This window comes from Carya illinoinensis, chromosome 13, assembly GCF_018687715.1.
Source record: "Carya illinoinensis cultivar Pawnee chromosome 13, C.illinoinensisPawnee_v1, whole genome shotgun sequence".
NCBI lineage: Eukaryota > Viridiplantae > Streptophyta > Magnoliopsida > Fagales > Juglandaceae > Carya > Carya illinoinensis.
Window position 1 is genome coordinate 15,293,770 of NC_056764.1, and position 23,606 is coordinate 15,317,375.

Here is a 23,606-nt window from a genome sequence, read left to right on the forward strand (position 1 = left end):
TTTTTTATAATAAATCTCACTCATTTTTAAAGTGACTGTAAGGTATTTACACTCTATGAATATATATAATATTACCTGAAAACTTATCATGAATAAAAATTATACTTTTTTTTTCAAATATTTTTTAAAAATAAAAAAAATAGATTATTTTATTAATCATTACTTCTTTAACCATTGGGCTACGCATCCTACTTAGGTAATAACTGATGAGCAAAAGCATCCCTAAAATTATTAAAGAGAAAATTTTAATCTTTCATTTCGGTTTATTCAATAATATGAAGCTTTAGTATTTCTTTTCTTATTTATTCAAGGGTAGTGCTTAGTGATGAATATATTTATATATATATATATATAACTTGCATTAATATATTTTTTTGGTTTTTCATTAATCTACCAATTTATGAACAAGTTTGGACCGTAGGGCCATCTTTATTATTGTAAATTAATAAGTAATATTATATACGGTCGTGAAGTGTGTAAGTTTCGTATAGTCGTTTTGAAATAATAAGATTTATTATTAAAAAAATTAATTTTTTTATATGAGTCTCATTTTTATTTATTTTTTTAAAAATAATTATGTGGTGCTTGCACATTCAAGACTGTAAATATCATTTCTTTTTAAGAATTATTAATTACATCAATTTCTTAATTAATCGGATACATCAATCATAGAGGCAGTTCTTACATTGTTTTATTTTTTTTAAAATGAAAATATTATTTTAAATTATTACTCCAAGTATCTAATTAACTATGCTTTAATTTTTTTTATTTTCTAATACAAATCCGACGGTATAATCTTAAATTGATACGAAATCTATATCTCTGCTAATTAGAGCCAATTCTTCTGTTTTTTAATCTTTTAGACCAATATTTATCTAAAATTATGTAATGAGCTTGTAAGGGATCAGGGGCACTATGGTAAAGTCTCAACCTTACGCAAGACATGTAGTACAGGCTACAGCTTTTTCTAGTGCAGTTATGATCTAAATATTTAAATTTAAAAAGGGTAAAGTATAACTATTGGTAAACATTTTTTGCTGTAGTGTACGAGACTGTGACGTCAGCAGCCGATCAAGGGAGAGCGGGATATATCAATTTAAATGAGATTAGATGATTCTATAAAATGATTAGATAAGATTACGTAAAAATGTTTCGTAAAAACAAACGATATCTCAAGAAGATGGAGGAATTGATTCAATTCTTTTAAGAGAAATTATACTTATAAATGTAAATGTGTAAGTGTTACGTAATTATTTTTAAAAAAATGAATAAATATGAGATTCATATGAAAAAAAATTAATTAATTTTTTAATAATAAATCTCATTTTTTTTCAAAACGATTGCACGACATTTACATACTTTATGACTAAATATATTATTACTTTTCTTTTAAATGAAAATTAAAAATTAGTTCTAGAGAGACTATCTTCCCATATTAACATTATGCTAATATATTGTCTCCATACAAGGTGGTCACAAATAATATTTAATAGATTTCGTTAATTCTTATGCTAAAATCATTGAAGTAGGAAACATGAATTATTTTTATTTATTATTATTTAAAATATCATTATTTTCAAAGTTAAGAAAGGATAACTCTATTTTAAAACCATCCCAATTTATCCTTTTGTACAATGAGCTAGTTGTATTCCATTTTTTTTCTTTTATACAAATTACATATTATCTTTTTTTTATGATTTTATTTGTCTACCATGCATATATATACATATATATATATATATATATATATTGTTAAATAGATAAGAAAGTTTAAAAAATGTTTGAATAAAGTCTTTTTAAAGTAGTCTTTTTCTAATTTGTTTTGATTTGTGTGTTTTTTATATTTCATAATAAGCTAAGTAAATGATTGAACTAAAAGCTAAAAGATTGAGAATTTCTTAAATAAAGAAGAATTTGGATTGAAATTGAATTTTTAGTTTTAATTTTGTGAAATTAAGATATCCAAACATGACTTGATTTCTCACCAAGGAAAGAGACTTTCATTTAATTGGATTTGGTGCATCCCCAACTGAATCATGTACAGACATTTCGACTCTTAAATGCCGAAGAAAAAAGGAAATTTAGAGGCCGTTTGATTGAGAAGTACTCTCATCTTATTTCATTTTATCATTACAATTTTTTAAAATTTTCATACAAAATATAATAAACAATTCAATTTTTTCAAATCTCATTTCAACTTTTTTAAATTTTAAAATAATAATGATATTAAAAAATAGTATTCTGATAATATTTTATTTAATTTTCAACTTTCATATAAAATCATTTCATCTCATCTTATCTTATTTTACTATCCAAAGAACCTCTTAAATTCCTTTTATAAAAAAGGAAACTTCAAATTTGCTCAGCAAGTTATTCTCTACCTAATTTTAAAATATTGATATTATATTTTTTTATCTTATTATAGAATAATAAAATTATTTTATTAAATTTTAATGAAATAAGATATAGATGATAGTACAATATATATTGATATTGATATAATATTTAAGTTTTGTTACACATAAGTGAATGTGGTAACACACCACTTATAATAGGATTCATTATAACTTTTTAAAAAAAAAAATCAAGACACCAATAATTTTGTAAATTACTTGAAGTTTACCTCATCAGCGATATTATGAATGTAAAAAGAAGAAGACTTCTAAATAAAAATTTTTCAACAATAAATAATGTCAAATACAAAATAAACAATACAAGATCCACATGACCTCCATTCCCAATAAATAACGTATAAATTTTGAAAACAAACGAGATTGGCCTAGTTTGGATTCAAGATTATCTTAACTTATATCATTTCATCTTATCTAATCATTATAAAATTTTTAAATTTTCATATCAAATATAATAAACAATTTAACTTTTTTTTTTAATTTTAAAATAATAATATTAAAAAATAATATTATAATAATATTTTATTTTTTAATTTAATTAATCACATTGATGACTTGCAAAATTTCATATTGCAGAATTTACAAAATCGCTTGAGCGGAGGCTTTTGGCCGCTCGAGCGAATTCAGGCAGATTCAAACGCTCGACTGCCGCTCGACAGGGAGCTCGAGCAAGTTGCTGGAAAATAAGGTTCGCTCGAGCGAAGACATTGGCTGCTCGAGCGAAATTAAGCAGAGTCGAACACTTGACGTGCGCTCGATAGGACGCTCGAGCGAAATTAGGCAGAGTCGAACGCTCGATGTGCGCTCGACACCCCGCTCGAGCGAACATCGTATTTTGACAAAATTAGGGTCTTCCGCCGTCAGACCATATAAAAGAGATTTTTCACTCTATGGCCGTGACTTTTGACTGGAGAACACTTTTTGGGACAGAAAAACACAGCTAGAAGGATTCAAATCATCTGTTTTGGAGAGGAAATTCCAATTATTGCACGTACGTTGGAATCATACACGAGCACGGACGGGAGAAAAGCGTTGAATCGTTTCCTTGAGGTTTTGAAGCCGAGTTGCGGCTGCAAGGAGGATTTTTCAGTGTTTATTTTCTTCCAATCTTCTCAGAACAATTATGGTGAATTCGTTTATGTTGAATTCCATTTCTAGCATGAGCTAAATTTTCTTTATTCTAGGAAAACGATGTAACCTATTTCCGAACTATGCTTGTTTGTCTATGCTAATTTAATGCAATTATCTCTTTGTTTATCTGATTTATTCTGAGTTTAATGCTTCTAATTAACTTGTCATTGATTAGATGATTATTAATCTTGTGATTTGCTATCGAAAGAGGGAATCATAGGGTAGATCTTGGATATTTCAGCATAGGTAAGTATAGAGATCGAAAGACTTGTATGAACCTATGTAGTTATTAAATCATTGGTCTTATTGCGTTCTTGATTATTGAATTTGCATATTCTTGTGTGAATTGATAACCAAGAGTCAATTCCAATTAACTATCGAAAGAGGCTTTTGGATGAATTAGAGATTTGCTAATAGATAAAAGAGAATTAAATTAAGTTAGCTGGATGAGAAAAGTATAGTGAAGAATTAGGTGAAATCGATTTCCTAGAAGTTTTCTTCCCCATTAAGTTGATCTTCGAATGTCAGTTTTATTTCCTTTACATATTTCTATTGAGTCGATTTTAGTTTAAATTGCAACTACAAAAATCTTAGTGATTCCTCTAGATAAAATCAAGTTTAGTATAATTTTGGTATTTAGTAAAAATAAGATACCAATCCCTGAGGACGATACTCTTCTTATTACTTTACTATAAAACTACGATACTGTGCACTTGCAGTTTTGCACCGGTCAAGTTTTTGGCGCCGTTGCCGGGGATTGGTTTATTCTTATTCTTTTTGTCAATATCGATACAAAGTAATCTTGGTTTTAATTTAGAATTTTGTTTTAATTTGTTCTACAGGTGTGTTTTTGACATTGGATGCACCGTGCTAGATCTCGTGATATTATTCCTGTTGATCCGGAGATTGAAAGAACTCTTAGATCACTAAGAAGAAATAAGATACAAGCCATGGCTGAAGAAGAAATAAGATACAAAATATAATAAATAATTCAATTTTTTCAAATCTCATTTCAACTTTTTTAAATTTTAAAGTAATAATGATATTAAAAAATAGTATTCTGATAATATTTTATTTAATTTTCAACTTTCATATAAAATCATCTCATCTCATCTTATCTTATTTTACTATCCAAAGAACCTCTTAAATTCCTTTTATAAAAAAGGAAACTTAAAATTTGCTCAGCAAGTTATTCTCTACCTAATTTTAAAATATTGATATTATATTTTTTTTTATCTTATTATAGAATAATAAAATTATTTTTTTTTAATTTTAATGAAATAAGATATGGATGATAGTACAATATGTATTGATATTGATATAATATTTAAGTTTTGTTACACATAAGTGAATGTGTTAACACACCACTTATAATAGGATTCATTATAACTTTAAAAAAAAAAAAATCAAAACACCAATAATTTTATAACATACTTAAAGTTTACCTCATCAGCGATATTATGAATGTAAAAAGAAGAAGACTTCTAAATAAATTTTTTTAAACAATAAATAATGTCAAATACAAAATAAAAAATACAAGATCCACATGACCTCCATTCCCAATAAATAACGTATAAATTTTGAAATTTGAAAATCTTAAATTATTTATTTTTTAAACCATGTCTTATGATAAATATTTTGAAGAAGATTAAATACAAATAATTAATTGAAGATCCACGTCACCTCCAACATATCTCTATTTATTACAAACATTTTGGCAGTTGTCAAGTGGTTGAGAAGAAATATATATACTCTGAGTAATTAATGATTAATAGCCACAAGAGAGGCAGCATCTCTTTTGACCAAAGCCCCCATTTTTGCTACAGGAGAAGAGGCATCTATGTTGAATGCATGTGAGCGTTTCTTGGAAGCACGTTTCAGTGGAGGAGGCGACGCCACAACCTTGGTAAGAAAGAGACGACCTTCAACATGAGAAGGGTTGGTCACGAATGATTCATTGATCTTGGCTCGTGGTAATGGTCATGTGAATTAGATGAGGAAGTTAAAGGAATTCAGTTTTACTTTTCCTCATCTAAGTTTGAAGAAATCTCCCTAAACCACGACATGAAGTAAAGGTGTGAGAGATAGGAACAAAACGTCAGATGTTCTAGGGATATCTACACCTAAAGTTGATGATTGCATGACTACCAAGACGATTAGACTTCCATGATGGTTACTACCTTAAACTATATCCTGCTGAATTAAGTTAGTGAACTACGGTATGAAAAAAATCTTGCAAGAGTGGAGATTATGCAAGTTGAAGTTAGCAGAGACTGCACACAAGATGGGCACATCGACTGAAGATAGGATATGTTAGCAGTAGGATGTGGAGTCAGTCGCCCAGATCAGAGATGGAGACCTCAGCTACAGGTTCTTTGATATGTGTCAAGATCCGTGCAAGACCATTGGTTCCCAGTGCAGTGGGAGATGTGTTGTCCTATATAGATATGTTGATTAAGGGCACTGTACGTGATGAACTAAAGTTATGCATCACTCTAGTTAGTCTTCTAAGTTGAAGACATGAGCTGTAAAATTGTATAGATGATAAGGGATCATGCTAGAGATAGAGGCTAGCATGTTGAGAACCAGTCTCCAAGTTGGAGATTGGTGTGATTGTAAGATTATGGAACCTGGTTTGAAAGCTGTAAAGGCACCAGGTAGATTGTTCGCTCAGTTGTGGCTCGAGCGAAACTTAGTTTGCTCAAGGTGTACATGAGTGCGGACTCATGGACTCGAGCAAAAGAAGAATCCTAAAGAGTTGAGATTGTACAATAAAGTACTAGTAAATCTCCTCTGAAGAAAATCCCTTGCAAGCTCCGTGGATGTAGACAATGCTAATGTATTTGAAGATGCATTTGGAGAGGCATCTGGACATCCATTTGAAGACGTACCTGCAGATGCATTTGATAGCGGATCTCTTATGGCTGACAAGCATTCCAACGAAAGAGTGCAATCATTTGAAGGATGCAGCCGTTTGTAGCATCCTAGTGTGGCACACTTGAGTGGAGGGGGTGATTGTTGGAAGCCCCCCAAGTGTGAAATGGTTGGTGGATTTACAGCCACCCACCCATCCACCGTATTCTTTGTGGCAGCAAATATTGACCAAGAGAGCTCTTGATCAAGTTGCACCGAAAGAATACTTGAAAATTGCTATGTTTTGTCCCCCATGGTTTCTCCTATAAAAGGAGGCGATTTGTGAAGATTAAACCATCCTCATTGCGATGAGAGATCAAGGCAGAGGGTTGGGCGAAAATAGGTCGGGGTTAACAAGAACTCAGTCTAAAGATCATCCCATGACCCTCCTCCCACTTCGTAACCATCTCAATTCAGGGATTTCTCCCATTCAAACAAGGGCTCTAGGACTGCCGCCAAGCCTTTCTTATCAAGGATTTTACTCCCAAGAAACCCAAATTGGAAAATCCTTTTGGAGAGTCTCCGAATTTGGGAACTCCCAACTAGTCCCATAAAATTAAAAAAAAAAATATTAAAATAAATAAATAAAAATTTCTGGTTCATTACTTAGCATTCGAGTGACGACTCTCAAAGTGAGCCAGCCGTTAGGAACTGTGATAATTTCTTGCAATCTTCATGATGTTATGATGACTTGTAGGTTGACTTCCAAGAAATGCTCACGTTCATCCAACACAGATGTCTCTTCCCTTGTAGTGAAAAGGGGGACTTCGATCAAAAGAGATGGCGCCTCTCTTAAGGCTATTAAACCCTTGGGTACCCCTCCTTCTGCACCCCAGCCATCGCCCACACGTACTTCTCTAGGCCTTGGCGACATCGAAGGCTTGGCCAACCAAGCTCTCTCTGACTTGACCATGACATTTGACTTCAAGCTTCCTGTTCAAATGCTTGACTCGGCTGGATACCTTTAAATTCTCCATATTTGAGGATCCAATCAGGGACAATGAGGTTAATGCTGATGTTGAAGCTGCATTTTCATTGGATTTGGCTAGCAAGAGCTCCCAGGCAGGGAGAAAGACTCCGCCTCGAGCGAAAAAGAATATGACACCCAAGGAGGGGATGAGGGTGCTACTAATGGAGGTTAGGAAGCATATGTGACTCAAGGCGGTGAGGTGGACAATTCTGCTTGTGCAGAACACAAAGAAGAGGAGGCAGACGCCCCACAGGGCGGTGTGGAAAGTGTTGGTAACCAAGGCGGCGAAGGTGATGACAAATCTCCTCTTATATATGAAAGTGATGAAGAGGTCGAGGCGAGAAGTTCCCCTCCTCATTCACTACTGACCACTATATCTAGGGAAGAGACTCCTTCATGCAATTGGGGGGCGAGCGGCGAGAGAGTCTCCATTCCTTCTCATTTTTCTTCCTCCTTTAGAGATGACATTGGGTCTTCTCTCTTAGGGGGAGGCATTCCTTTGAGCGGCCTCGTGAGTGAGGGCATCAACTTGGGCGACACAGTATAATAGTTTTGCTCACCAAGCGAGGGGTTTTGTTAGAACCCTTGAGGTAGGTGCTGGCTTAGCCACAATTTCGCTTGAGATCTTCTTTCTTGGTGTTCGCTGTGGCCCAAAGGTGGGGGGAGGAAAGAGAGGTTTCGGTGGTGCCTCTTCCTCCTCTACCACTGCTCAAAATGAAGCCATCAACAACATGGCTAACTAACTAAGGCACTTTCTTTCGAGGGTACTTTTAGTTCATTTCTAGTTCTTTTTTATTACTTGTTGTTTGCTGTTGTTGTTAGTCACTCTAATAATATTTTATTTAATTTTTAATTTTAATCTCAACTCATCTTATCTCATCTTATATATAAAAACAAACGAGACCAGCCTAGTTTGGATTCAAGGTTATCTTAACTTATCTCATTTTCATCTTATCTAATTATTATAAAATTTTAAAATTTTCATATCAAATATAATAAACAATTTAACTTTTTTTAATTTTAAAATAATAATAATATTAAAAAATAATATTTTATTTAACTTTTTATTTTTTATTTTAATTAATCCCTTCTGAACATACTAACCAAATCTCAACTAATTGCTTTAATTTTTTTTTTTTTCATATTTTTATACGATTTGAATTTGACATGTCAAATCAAAGTCATCCTCCACCATGTATGCCCTTCCTTTCGGTTGCAAAATAATGCATGCGTTCTAGAACGAAACAAATATTAAAGCTAGCTAGGTACGCATGCATGCTGCATGCATCAGTTATCAGGCCAACGTCTAACCACTACAGTAGGTTTTAGATCTTGCTAGCTGGGACCACTAGCTTGATCAGCATGATCTCTACATCAGAAACTTTAATAAATATCGGATGCATGGCCGAATGTCCCATACTTCATTCAATTGAATGGTTGAATACAAAGTTTTTTATTTTCTTTTATTTCTGATCTCTTTCATGACGCTTGCTTCAGTCCAGTTCTGGAGCATTCAGATTCTATTCTTTATAAAAAAATTTATAATTTAGTTAAAAAATACAGTTTTTTTATTTTTTTTTTAAATTTTACTCATATTTTAAAAATTTTTTACATCTCATTCCCTATCATTTATTTATTCAATTAAAATAATATTTCTCTATTATTTCTTTATTATTTTTCTTTCTCATTTTCATTTACAAACTTAACTAAATATTTGTTCTTATGTTTTGAACTATTACTCTAGTGAATATTTTAAATAAAAATTTAAATTATTTTTTTGTAGATACGATAATATTTTTAAAATTAATTTTTTTTATATTTTCGTAATTAATTAAATTATTTTTAAAAATATTATTTAAAATTATAATAAATATGAGTATGAGAGAAAGTGTAGATGATTAAAAAAATATTTATTTTATATATTATAATAAAATATTAATAAAAAATAATTTAGGAGATGAACAGTAAATCTTTATATTTGAGTACTCATTGTTCATCTCTTAAATATTTTCTCTAAAATAAAAATCTGGATATGAGGAATATTTTAATCAAAACTTTATAACAAATCTCAAATTATAGAAAATTCATTATTTTAGAATATCGAATGTGAATAGTTTATCTTTCTTATCATTTTTCTTTAATTTTTGGGTCATGAGTGGCTTTCCCTCACAAGAAATATTTACAGGTTCAAAGCGCAAATCTTATCAATCACTTACAGATCATGCTAGCTTTTGCCTACTGATCACTAGACGTTGTATTATTAGATCATTACAAATAATATCAGATCTGAGTTAAGGACATCATGGGTATAAAGGAGACCAGATTTCGAAATTAGATCGAGATCTAAAGAGTTTGTTATTTGATATCATTAAAAATTGACAAGTTAAATTTATAAAATAAATTTTTTAATCAAATTTTGACCAAATGTTAGTTAGGCCAACTACTAATACTCTAATAGGTTTGATACTAGAAGCACTTTTTATCATGTAATTTGAACCCTTTTTCGTTCATTGCAGTTTTGCCAGCTTTAATTGTCGCTTATATTTTTATTAATACCAAAGTTTGTGATTATTATTATTATTGCAATTCAAAGTTTGTGACTATTAATCAGACGGAAAAGTCTCTACAAGGATTTTAAATTAATTGGGCTTGATGTCCAATGTTTGTACCAGAACATTTGGCTTCTAGATCTAAAAATTTTAGAGGAATATTTTTGTCACAAAAAGATCCCATAAAAATAATTTTATAAATTGATATAACTTAATATAATATATTAAATTATAAAATTATATTTATTATAAAGTAAATTTAACATATATTGACGATTTCACGCACTAGTCACTAAGCTTGGTCTCCTACAACACAAGAAAGGTGGGGGGGCTTGGGGTTGGTGAAACATCTTCTATACCTAAGTTAATTTCTTACTCCTTAGAAAGAACTTTTGGTATATGAAATAATGTAAGTTGTATTTTAACTTGAGATTTGGCTTTGATACCTCCTATTGAGATAGCTCCCGTATTATGTGTCAAATGTGCCCGTCTTCTATATTGGGTACCTTGTTGTTGTTTTTAATACTGCGTGACTCGAGTCGTGTCCTAAATGGCAAGTTGATGAGTGCGGTCACCTTCAATACGTTATGTCAGGGACAAGGATAGTCCTTGCTGGGATGCATGTCCACGTCCTGTATCTGACCTCTTATAATGTAGCGTGACTTTACTATTATGTGCATGTATAGGATCGTGTTAGTAGGGATGTCGTCCCATCTTTCTATGCCGACTCTCTTCCCACGTTAGTCCTAAATCTCATTCTTGTTAACGTGATTCATGAGCTGACTATGCTTCGATTGCTAGGCTTCTTGGGATGAGTTAAGCACAATTTGGTAGAGTGAAATATATATATATTTTTTATAAAATAAATATAATATATATATAAAATTATGAAAATTTATAAATTTATTTTATAAAATGACAACCGTGATCATTTGCTGAGTCAATTTGTCTGGCTTAGCTAGCTGTCATGTTGACAGACAATCATTAATAATACTTCCAGATTGGTTTCTTACCAATTTATTAAACAGTATGTGCAGTACCGGCCTATCACCATGAGCATGCAATGTCCCATGTGTGCGGGACCCGATAACCTTAAATTCTTCGGCCTACCTATGTGGGGCCTGTGACAAGGATGAGCCACCAATAGAAAAGTCTAGAAACACGTCGTTGTATATGATCTTTACTCCTTGGTAGCTAAGTAGTTACCTAACTAGCTAGCTACTGATGTGTGATTCATATTTTAGAATTGAGAAATGGAAGACATTTATTACCTTTTATATAACTATATTTTAAATAAATAACATTTTTATAAATTAACTTATAAAATAACATTATTTTATAGAAATATATTTATTTTAAAATAGTGTAATATTGTTAGGTATAAGACTATAAATCTCGTGCAAGTACTTTATAAAAAAATAAACATCACTAATAAATAATAATAATTTTTTTTTTTTTTTTTTACATTTTCAACTTGGAGTCGATTTTTTAACAAAGCTTAGGCAAAATTTACTTATTTAGAATTTATACAATCATCTGTATTTGTTGAGATCTGAGATGGATCGACACGTCTACGTAGAAGTTTCAAATCTTCTTAACTTACCGTACATGCCTAGCTAAAGGCAAGTGGCCGGCAGGTTATCCATATTAGACATTTACCTACGTCAAGCTACTTGTATTTTACATATGCTACTTGCGTGCACCGTATATACTCTTTTTTCCTTTCGGAAAATGCAAAGGTTCTCACTACAATTCCTTTAGTAAACGAAAACTATCACGTCAACAATTTATGGATAGAAAGTTATTAACTAACTTCACATTTACGATCTTTCTACTACCTTTCAATAAAATAATATTTTTTTAATATTTATTTTAATTTGATGTGTTTAATTTTTTTTAAAAAGTAATATTTTATTAATAAATTATAGTTGGATTAAGGCTATCATCTCCCCTAATGAATTTCTTACATAGTAATGCTGTTATGTCCTTTTATTTATTTCACTCATTTTGTCTTTAATATGGCGCCATATGCCTTATTAAACAAATTAAAATATATATATTCAAAATAAAATAATATTGAAAAACACACAAAATTGAAGATTAAAATCTTATGTTAATTTTTCTACCTTTTTATGTTTGTGTATTCTTTTAATAAATTACGTGACACTATATTGTGATGTCACTTCAAGAAAATAAAATAAATTGTATAAATTAGTAGCAGAATAACATTACTCTTTCTTATATATCCCATCCAATATATCAGGTTTTTACTTAAGAACTTTATGAAAGAAAAGCAACAAACCAAGTTACAAATAGTCATTTGAAACAAGGGCTAGTGATAAGAGGGATCTCCTTTATCTAGAACATGTTTTTCTTTTTTTTTTCTTTTTTATTAAATAAAAAATAATGTTTTAATTACTACAATTAATTATATATATCTGTGTGTATATTAATTACACAAATAGTTTTATAGAATTTTACATCAATCACCTTTTCTCATTCTCTCTTCCCCTTAAGACTCCGTTTGCTTTTATAGATGGTCTCAACTTATCTCATTACATTTAATCTGATCTTAATATTTAAACACTATTCAAATACAAATACTTTTCAATTTCAAATTTTAAACTTTTAAACTTTTTCATTTAATCATTATCTAATTATTACAACTTTCTCAAACTTCTAAATAAAATATAAAAAACAATTCAGTTTTTTCAAATTTTAAAATAAAAATAATATATAAAAAATTATATTTTTACATTATTTTAATTTTATAATATTTTTATTTAACTATCTCATTACTATTCATAGATTTATCATTTTATTTTATTTGTGTAACCAAATGAGGCCTAAACCTCTTGTCCAAAATCCATATATTAAAAGATCCTTCTACCATCGTTCAGAGAGGGTGAATATTTGCCTCCTCATTCCCTCCTATTCTTCGAAGTTGTCTAGCAGATTTTTTTTTTAAATATTTTTTTTCTTTTTTTTTTTTGGAAATAGTAAGGAGATTGGCTAATTTACTACTTTCTAGTCACCCACAAACGTCACGAGTTGTGCCACAAGACTCCCTTGCTTCGATCCTTTGGCTTTGAAAAACTTTTATCCATACGACTCACGCGCAGCCTAATTCATGGGTGAGATCCATGCACCATCACACATGACAGAAATAGGGTCAATTGCCTTAGATCTCTTGTAGATCCGACCAACATCCTCTCACCAGCAATGTCTCAAGATCTCCAAAAGATTCAACAACCAGTAATGGTTGTTTGCTAGCATATTAGACCATTTATCGATATTATTTTTTTATGTTTCCGCTTCTTCTAATCAAAGATTATGAGAAATAAAAAGTATGAGTTTCTTTCAATCAAACTGGACCAACAAAATGCAACAAAAAACAATCTATTGCGGCTTTTGGTCTTAATATAGTAGTTTGATTTTTTGAAGGCAACAAAATTGCTTCAGGCAACTTTTCTTTATGAGAAATAGATGAAAGTCAAGTCATTAACTTTAAATCCCGTTTCTTTTATCTTTTATCTTTTATTCTTTTCTTGTGTTGTATTACCGCTTTGAAATGCTTTTTGAATTTTGTTTCAAACTATTTAAAATATATAACATGCTTGCTTATATAAAAGAAGAAAAGGATAATTTTATAGGAATGTGTAGATACTGGAGTTTCTATTATAGATGGAAGCCCGGCCAGCAGAAACTCAACTAACTAATGATTTTATAACTAAAGTATTTGTCTCGTTGTTCGAAACTTATGTAACAGGTGATGCGCAGATGATACCTAGCTAGCTATCAAACTGACGTGGACAACTGGGATCATATGTGGCATATACAGATATATAGAGTTCAATTTTGATATCCTGTTATTTATTTTTTGAAACAAATAATAAAGAAAGGATGTTGTGAAGCATGTTTATCGCTGACTGACAGCTAGAAAGAAAAAGAAAAAAAAGAAAAAAAAAAGAAGAAAATTATGAAAAAGAAAGAAGAGAGAGAGAGAGAGAGGACTGAAAGGGATTGCGCAACTGCTGAAAGTATAGGCTAAATCAGAAGCAACAATAATGGATTTGCATGGGTTGATGCGAGAGTATGACGACTCTGTCGGCCTTGACTTTCAAACCTTTTCTTTGCCTAATCCACTTTCTTTCAAAGGTTTAAATAAAGTTTGAAAAATGCTATATCTACTGAGTTGGATTTCACATGGCTCCGACAACTTTTTATTTTTCTTTTTACTTAATAATTAAGAAATTATTTTTTTTATAATATTGTAATTTTTTTATTTTTTAAAAAAATATTTATGATGATTAAAAAAATACATAAAAAACTAAAATAAAATAAAATAAATGAAATACATTGATCAGGACATTTTCTCATCACACTCTTCCGGTGGTTGTACTTGTATTGCTGCTCATAAAGTTTTAGGATTGTTTGCTGAAGGTATAGCTCGACCGTTCCGAAGAAATCTTGGTATCTTTTATTTTATATATTTTTTAAAAATATGAATAAATATAAAATTTATATAAAAAAATTAACTTTTTAATAATATATTTCGTTCTCTTTTAAAAAAAAAATAAACTTGTACGCCCTAAGATTATTAAAATAAATTAAAATTTGTTTGAATAATCTACACTCACCGAGGATCCATTCCAAGATGAATCTCTATGTAATTTGTTTTTTATTGGTGATTAAAAAAATATTTTTTAAATATTATTATTAAAATAAATTAAAATTTGCTTCATGGGTTAGTAACGTGCAAATTTTTATTCATTTATTTATTATTTTATTTAGGATATGAGATAAAATTAAAAAGTAGTAAAGGGAGGGGCCATTTAGGAAGGAAGCAAACGTACGTAGAAAGCGAGGTATTCTTTATTTATCATTCCTCTTTATCTTTCCTTATGTTTTTGTGGGTCAAAATGATGAGACTGCAACATATACACAACTTTTGGCAAGTTTTTGTTTTTTAGGAACATGTAACACAAAAAATAAGGGCATAACCTGTAGATATTAAAAATAAGTGATTTTATTCTTAAAAAAACAAGAAGAAGAGTGATTTATAGACAAATTTTATTATTATATAATTAGACATGTTCTAATAAGTTAGGTTATATTTACATTAGATTGATCGAAATAGACCAAAACAAATCCAATTTATGTTTGAATCCATTTCACATAATTAATTTATTAAATAATTATAATAAATTAATTATATGAGAGGCAACCTTAAGTTTGAACTATATAAAAAGATTAAATGATTATTAATTTTTAAAAGAAATACTTAGAAATGGTTTGGATCTCTTGCACACTTTTGATGCACAATATCCATTTGAGTTTGTGGGTTTTCCAAGTTTATTGGAAAGCCCATGACTTGCCATTTGCTTTGGAATGTGGATTATGAATCAGAATACCACTCTCCTTTGAATGGTTTAAAACTGCTTTGTTTGATAATTTTTTTCAACTGCTTACATTTTCTTGATGGAATAGCCAAATATAAAAAAACATCTTCAAATGCCTAATAGGACGTAAAAGACCATCACATTGGATTATCTAAAGCTTTGCTACAGTAGCTTTTAGTTACAGTAAATCTAAAACTAAAAGTAAATTAAATAGATACTGTACATATATCAAATGTTTATTTTATTATTTTTTTATAATACTTGTCTCTTCTCTCCATCTACGTCCACAAACATCTACCTAATTTATATAAAGGAACAGAGTTGGAATGTTGGAATTTATTCAAAGAATCAAAACCATTTACCCTCATCAAAATGTCTCGAGTATAGGGTAAAAAATGTCCTGAATCTCGAAGGAACACCAACCACATGAACCTTTTGACACAAAGCCTATGACTTAAACAACAGAATCCTTGCTTGATTTCTTAGCCTCTTGAGTTTCCTTATCTGGATGATCCATGCCCTTCCCAGACAAAAGTGGTGTTGTGTCTTTATCTTTAATCTGAAAGTTTATTAGATCAATCCTTGAATTCATATTCCTGTGAAAAACATTGTGAATACTGAAAAAGAAAGGGACAGATGGTGGTACCTGAGAAACCAATGGTGCATCAGAGGATTGTTTATTTTTACTCTCCTGGCTGCAAAAATATGAATAAAATCCCATGCCGCAAACTGAAATTAGGATTCCAATGATGTTCCTCTCTGTGAACGGGTCACGTAGTAGTGTGTAGCCAAAGGCAAGAACAAGGCATGTCTTTAGGTGGCCTAGAACTTGATATGTAACCGGCGAAGTCTTGCCAATAACAAGAAAGGTGCTAAAATTCACGGCCACGGCTATTAGGCAAGAAAGCATGATGAATGCCTGCACAAATGCACTCCAATCTATTATCACAGATTTTTTTAGTAGCTTTAAACTTTTCTTGCAAATTAAATCGTGTCACGCCATCGATCATTTATACTGACTTGCAAATATAATTTTTTACATCATATTTATATTTTGTAGGCAGGCATGAAGCAACAACAAGAAAGGGCAGTAATTTACCAAAACTATAGGAGAATATTCGTGGGCGAAGACATTTTGCTTTGTGAGGAACCGATCCACCACAGGGCCCGAGACAGAGAGAATTGCTGCCTGAAATGGAGCTGACCGGTATAGCAGCTGAGTTGAAGTGACATTGAGCTCCTTTTGTATTGTGTTTGTCAGCTGATTGTTAGGTTAAGAATGATGGTTTGATACAATTTGAATATATATAGCTATATGGTTGTTCTGCAAACCTCCGAAAGGAATGATGCTGAACTAGAAAATGGTGGAAGCAAAAGGATACAATTTGACCACCACATGTAGTTATGATGGCTAAAACAGATAGAACTGTCCCAACAAAATTGAGCTGAACATCAGTTATAGAGGCAATGCCAACTCCTATTAGCAAGAGGAAGAGAGAGAACTTTATCTTTTGGCTGCAAAACAGAATGGGAAAGGTTACATTGAGCTTTTACAATCCTGTTTGAAAAATTCTAAGTAAAAGGTCTCTGAGTTCTAACATTACCTGAATTGCTTTTTCAAGAAAATAGTTTCCAATAATACTGTGAACGGTATGATTGCAAGTTTTGTCATCTGCCAAGAGGGAAGAATAAGAGGACAAAAAAGATGTGAATGCACAGACATATCTATACTAAGATATTGATAACATATAAAAATTTCCCATAATCTGCAATAAGTTTTGTTTCTTAAAGAAGGCAGTTCATCTTCTGCTGAAAGTTGTATTATAATAGGTGTTACTGAAGCTACATGTCCAAAAATAGCTTCTGATTTTACCCACACACTATAGTATTTTGGATGGAACTCAATTCACTAGTGATCTTGTGACCAGAAATAAGAGCTACATTTACATTTATCTTGTAAGGTTCTAGCTAGGAAAATTGAAGTCAACCTGGTAGAATCCTATGGAGTTGAAACCCAGGCTCAAGTTGAGAAGTCCAATTGAAACCCCGTTTAGAATGCCAAAGAGTATTACAGTCTTTGTGTCCGTTGATATTGACTCGAAAAAATTCAAGCGTTGAGCCACATGAAGGGTGCAGAATGTCACAATAAGATGCCAACTAGTGAGCGTAGTAGCTGCAAAAGCAAGAAAGAAGACAATGAAAAAAGGAAACCGTTGGGGAGAGAGGAAAGTACCGGATAGTTTTTTAAAAAATAGAACAGAAAAGATAGGCATGCATTCCCCAATAAAATAATGAATAGAAGCGAAATGTCGTAAAAAGAAGAAGTTAGCATATGGAAACAAATTGAATCAGCATATAGGAACTGCTGTGGAAAACATTTTTAGTACTTAGCAGAGCTTTTGAAATCACGTCAGGAAAAGGATGGAATAATTACCAAAAGGGAAGCCAAGATTGCTCATCAAAGCTTTGTTGCAGATGATAATGGAGACAGATGATGCTACTGAAAGGAACAGCGCGCCAATAACCCCCAACTGTAAGGTCGACATTTCTACCATCCTAAAAAGCAAGAGAGAGAGAGAGAGAGAGAGAGAGAGAGAGAGAGAGAGAGAGAGAGAGAGAGAGAGAGAGAGAAGTAATATTGTCAGAGAAAGAACATTGTATAGCTGAGCACTTGGAATAGCAGAATCTATTTGTCAAAACCAGCCATTATCAATTTCAATTAAACTCTTCAACGAAGCCGGTTTCCAACTGCTTGAGACTTATATTGGTGACGATCAATAACATTAAATTGTAACAAAGATCAGCACGTAGGAAATGTACTTTTGGGAAAAAAGGCACTGGAACAACTTTTTGTGTGATATAGACACTGTTTATTGAATAAACCAGAACAGTCTCTTGCGTATTCAGAATTCAGATGCAGCATTACAACTATAACTGATGTAATCAATCTTGTAGGAGCTTCGAGAACTGATTTGCTTCTCTTTGAACACAGATAACTTAATGAGACTCTTATTGTACCTTTTCAAGGGATAAGAAAGTCTTGGCGGTTGGGAGCCCTGAGAATCAAAAACAAAAAGAACTTTCTAAATTGATCTTCCACACAAACAAAGCCAAGCACAGAGTCTGTGAATCAACAGATTATTTTAACATATCTAAGAAAATATTCTAATCAATTTACAGGTTTGTAAGGCCTCCTAAAACTCCATGCAATGGCGCGGCTCCGGCGAGTTTCGAGAAACCAAAGCTAGGAAGTGATCAAAGGTGAGGAGTGAATCAGAGAATGGGGATGGATAGTTGCTTAGTAATAAAGACTGAGAGTGAAGAAGTCTAAAGGCTTGTATGAGAATGCAGCTTTTTGGGACCTTTTATTTTTGATGGTGTTGTGGTTGTTGCCGAGCAGAGTTTAGTGTAGCGACTGTCTTGTTTTTTGTTTCCTCGTGAATCGCTTCCAGAAGAGAGTTAACGTCTATTACAAGCATAGAGACAGACAATCAGCTGCAATGGCCGTTTAGAGGGTAAGACTTGTGATTAGAATGACAGAAAGGCCATTAATAATCAATATTACAAGTGAATTTACTAATCTGTTGGGTTCGTGTGTGGATCACAACTCAAAGTACTCATCCTTCACCTTGCCCTTCCTTTCGGTTGCAAAAAGATGCATGCGTTTTAGAACGAAACAAATTAATATTAAAGCTAGCTACGTACGCATGCATGCTGCATGCCTTAGTTATGAGGCCAATGTCTAACCACTACAATAGGTTTTATTCAAATGGATGGATCTTGCTAGCTGGGACCACTAGCTTGATCATCATGATCTCTACATCAGAAACTCCTAATAAAATATTGGATGCATGGCCGAATGTCCCATGCTTCATTGAATTGTATAAGTTTTATTTATTTATTTCTGATCTCTTTCATGACGCTAGCTTGCTTCAGTCCTGCTTTATCTTTCTTCTTGTCCTTTTCTTTAATTTTTGGCCTTCACAAGAAATATTTACAGGTTCAAAGATCAATTAATCCTACCACTGAAATAACAACACCAAATAACAAACTCTCCAAATCTATCATCATTTTATTAAAATATTAATTTTGATATTTTTATTTATTTTAATTCTAATTGTAATTAGAATATTTATTCATATTTTACTGAAGTTGCTCATATTTTAGTCACTTAGCAGACAGCAGTGAGGGAGAATATTTTCGGTTGTCAAGGTGCTGCATGCTTTCAATTTTCTTTGTAACTATTGATGCTGTTCTATGGATTGTACGTAGTGCTCATACTTTAATTTATTTGGCAGAGTGGTTTGCTTTTACGGGTAGACAAGCATGGCAAATGTGCCGGTTCACTGTATTCTACTGATTCATGCGTACGAGTGGGAAACAATTTTTAATGCATGAAAAATTATTTGGCCAATTTACTGTATATTTGTTGAGTTTAATGTAGTTAGTTTTTAAGCAACTTAGCCAAAATTTGATCAAAATTTGATTATGGCTATCTCACAACTTAGCTAAATTGACCAAAATTTTGACCAATTGGTACGAGAGGCATTTTTCTTTTTTATCATGTAATTCGAACTTTTTTGGCTCATTATTTGCAGTTTTGCCAGATTTAAATATCGCATATATTTTTATTACTACCAAAGTTTGTGATTATTATTATTATTATTGCAATTCAAAGTTTGTGATTATTAATCAATCGGGAAAGTCTCTGCAAGGATGTTAAACTAATTAGGGTTTGATGTCCAATGTTTATACCAGATCATATGGCTTCTCGATCTAAAAATTTTGGAGAAATATTATAGTCACAAAAAGATCTCATAAAAATAAATTTACAAACTGGCATGACTTAATGTGATACATTAAATTATAAAATTATATTTAGTATAAAGTAGATCTAATATATATTGACGATTTTGCAGATCAGTAACTGGACTCGATCTCATGCAACACAAGAAATGTGGGGGGCTTGGGTTGGTAAAACATATCCGATACCTAAGTTTCTAACTCCTTATAAAGAACTTTTGATATATGAGATAACTTAAGTTGTATTTTAACTTGAGATTTGGCTTTGATACCTCATATCGGGATAGCCCTCGTATATTGTGTCAAATGCACCTGTCTTCCATATTGGGACCTTGTCGTTACTTTTAATATGGTGTGACTCACTCGAGTCGTATCCTAAGTGGCAAGTTGGTGGGTGCGGTCACCATCGTGTTAGAAGGAATGCCGTCCCATCTTTCCAAGTTGAGTCTCTACCCACGTTGGCTCTAAATCTCCTTCTTCCTAACGTGACTTGTGGACCAATTGGTCACCAGGCCTCTTGGGATGAGATAAGTCCAGTGTTATAGAGTGTAGACATTTTTTCTAGTAAAATAAATATAATATATTATATAAAATTATGCCAATCTATATATTTATTTTATAAGATAACAATAGTTGATCATTTGCAGAGTCAATTTGTCGGGCTTAGCTAGCTGTCATGTTGACAAACAATCGTTAATAATACTTCATATATAAGTCCCAGATTGGTTTCCTACCAACATATTAAACAGTATGTGTAGTACTGGCCTATCAGGCTATCACCATCAGCATGCAGTGTCCCATGAGTGCGGGACCCGATAACCTTAAATTCTTCGGCCTACCTATGTGGTCCTGTGACAAGGATGAGCCACCAATAGAAAGTTTAGAAACATGTCGTTGTATATGATCTTTTCTTTTGTATTATTAAAACAATCATCTTTATGCAATACATTAATGTGAGAAAGTAATACTCCAATTAGTTCAAGAGATTTCTACATATGATCATTTGGAAGGGAGGATTCATAACGAGTTTGGGCATTTTGCTACCCAATTAATAATAAAACCTTAAGAGTAGTATTCTTGGTGGATTTGAGTATTAAAAAGTGTTGATGAGAGTTATGAATAGTAATAAAAAGTAAGTGAAAAGTAATAATAAAGTAATGAGTAGTAATAAAAAGTAAATGAAAAGTAATAATAAAGTAATGAATAGTAATAAAAAGTAGGTGAAAAATAATGCATAGAGTAATAAATAGTAATAAAAAGTAAGTGCAAAATAATAATAAAATAATAAATAATAGTGAGAAGTATTGAGGGTACCTTAAGTACTCTTAGTATTCAAACACACCCAAATATTATTTTCTAAAACCTATTTGTGATGTCCTTGGTAGCTAAGTAGTTACCTAGCTAGCTAGCTACTGATGTGTGATTGATATTTTAGAATTGAGAAAAGACAGACATTTACAATATTTTATATAACTATATTTTAAATAAATGATATTTTTATAAATTAATTTCTAAAAGTAAAATCACTTTACATAAATATCTTTATTTTAAAATCACGTAGTTGTTAGCATGATATACTCTGTGTTTCCTTATTTAGCTTTAGACACTTGTATATATTTATTTACGTAGAATCTGTGCAGAGGGTTAGTTTCCATACATAGACAGATTTTATTTACTGTAATCCAGGCTTAATTCTAGCCGTGTATATTGCACTTTGGTGCCTTTATAATGATAAGAAATCCTCACAATGAGGCATGGAAGCCAATTTGACATAGTATCAAGAGCAGGTTATTAGTCTTACATTTTTTTTTCTTTTGGGCTTTTCCTTTTGGCATTATCGGCCGCATCTGTGCTGTCTTTGGCTACTGTTCTGGTGATTTGGTCCTATTGGCAACATCTGTGCTGTCTTTGGTTGCTGTTCTAGTGATTCGGTTCTCTCTGGGTGTTTTTCTGTGCAGTCTGGTTGTGGGTTCAGTGTTTTTTTCTGTGGCTCTCGACTTCCTGTTGTGTGGGTCTTGTTCCAGGCTCCTGGTCGGCACTTTCTGTGCCCTTTTCCGTTGCTGTTCTGTGCATTTCTGTTGCCTTTTTTTAGTCTCTTTTAGTTTCGGCTTTGTGGGTTGGTGTCGGCAGCAGATTTTTGATTTTTTTTTTTTTGGTCTCGGCAGCAGTTATTTCTGCAGCTTTCGGCAGCTCCTTTATTTCTTTTAGATTTTCAGCAGTTTTTTGGTTGGTCAGGTACTATTTTTAATTCGGCGTGCACTTATTTTTTTACAGGTCTCATGTCTTCCGAGTCTTTTACCGTGAAATTTACGGGTAAAAATTATTTTACATGAGAATTTCAATTCCGTTTATTTGTTATGGGAAAGGAGTTATGGGATCATATTGATGGGAGTAATCCGGCTCCTACTGAGCTTCCTAAATTAGCTTAGTGGCAGATCAAAGATGCTAGGGTGATGACATGGATTTTAGCATCGGTTGATCCTCTGATTGTTCTTAATTTGAGGCCTTATAAAACTGCTAAATCTATGTGGGACTATTTGAAAAAGGTGTATAATCAGGACCATACGGCTCGACGGTCTCAGTTAGAGTATGAAATTGCCAGTTACACTCAGGGCAATCTCTCCATTCAAGATTATTTTTCTGGATTTAATAATCTTTGGGGAGAATTTACTGACATAATTTATGCCAAGGTACCAGAAGAGTATCTCTCTGTTGTGCAGGAAGTTCATGCGCAAAGCAAGCGCGATCAATTTTTAATGAAGTTACGTCCTGAATTCGAGGTCACTCACTCTAATTTGATGAATCGTGCTCCTTTGCCGTCTTTGGATATTTGTTTTGGGGAATTACTTCGTGAGGAGCAGCGTCTTGCCACCTAGGCTACTTATCAGCATGACACAATGATACCCACTGCTGTTACTTATGCTGCTCACGGAAAATGCAAGGGACGAGACATGTAGACAGTTCAATGTTTCAGTTGTAAAGAATACGGACATATTGCTCATAATTGTGCACGGAAATCTTGCAACTATTGTAAGAAGCCTGGGCATATTATCAAAGATTGTCCTACACGTCCCCAAAATCGCCAGGCTCATGCTTATCAGGCTACAGTGGGTTTCGCTTCTGCTACTCCTGTTCATGACTCATCTACTCTTACTACTGAGAAGGTTCAGCAGATGATTCTTTCAGCTTTTTTAGCCTTAAGGCTGCAAGGTAACGGTTCCCTTTCTCCCTCATGGCTTGTTGATTCGGGTGCATCTAGTCACATGACTAGTTCTTCTGATACACCTAGCAATATTCGGCCTTATACTGGATCGACACACATTCAGATTGCTAATGGTAGTCAGTTACCTATTTATGCTATTGGGGATATGGATTCCACTGTTAGAGATGTTTTTGTCTCTCCTCAGCTTTCTACTAGTCTTATTTT

At 32.2% G+C, this 23,606-nt stretch overlaps 2 protein-coding genes across 2 annotated transcripts; one reads left to right on the top strand and one right to left on the bottom strand.

Moving 5' to 3' along the window:
• Positions 1-15,642: 15,642 nt before the first annotated feature.
• LOC122292718 (UDP-xylose transporter 1-like) lies at positions 15,643-18,835 on the bottom strand. Its single transcript, XM_043101197.1, has 9 exons — positions 18,555-18,835; positions 18,395-18,432; positions 17,811-17,932; positions 17,365-17,549; positions 16,981-17,048; positions 16,759-16,891; positions 16,476-16,637; positions 16,023-16,295; positions 15,643-15,935 (listed from the first exon to the last, which is right to left on the bottom strand). Exons 3-9 carry the CDS (start codon positions 17,929-17,931, stop codon positions 15,831-15,833), a joined length of 1,047 nt encoding a protein of 348 aa, XP_042957131.1. The 5' UTR covers position 17,932; positions 18,395-18,432; positions 18,555-18,835; the 3' UTR covers positions 15,643-15,830.
• Positions 18,836-22,632: 3,797 nt separating this feature from the next.
• LOC122290986 lies at positions 22,633-23,055 on the top strand. The gene has a single exon (XM_043098642.1). The coding sequence runs from the start codon at positions 22,633-22,635 to the stop codon at positions 23,053-23,055; it is 423 nt and encodes a 140-aa protein (XP_042954576.1).
• Positions 23,056-23,606: the final 551 nt, after the last annotated feature.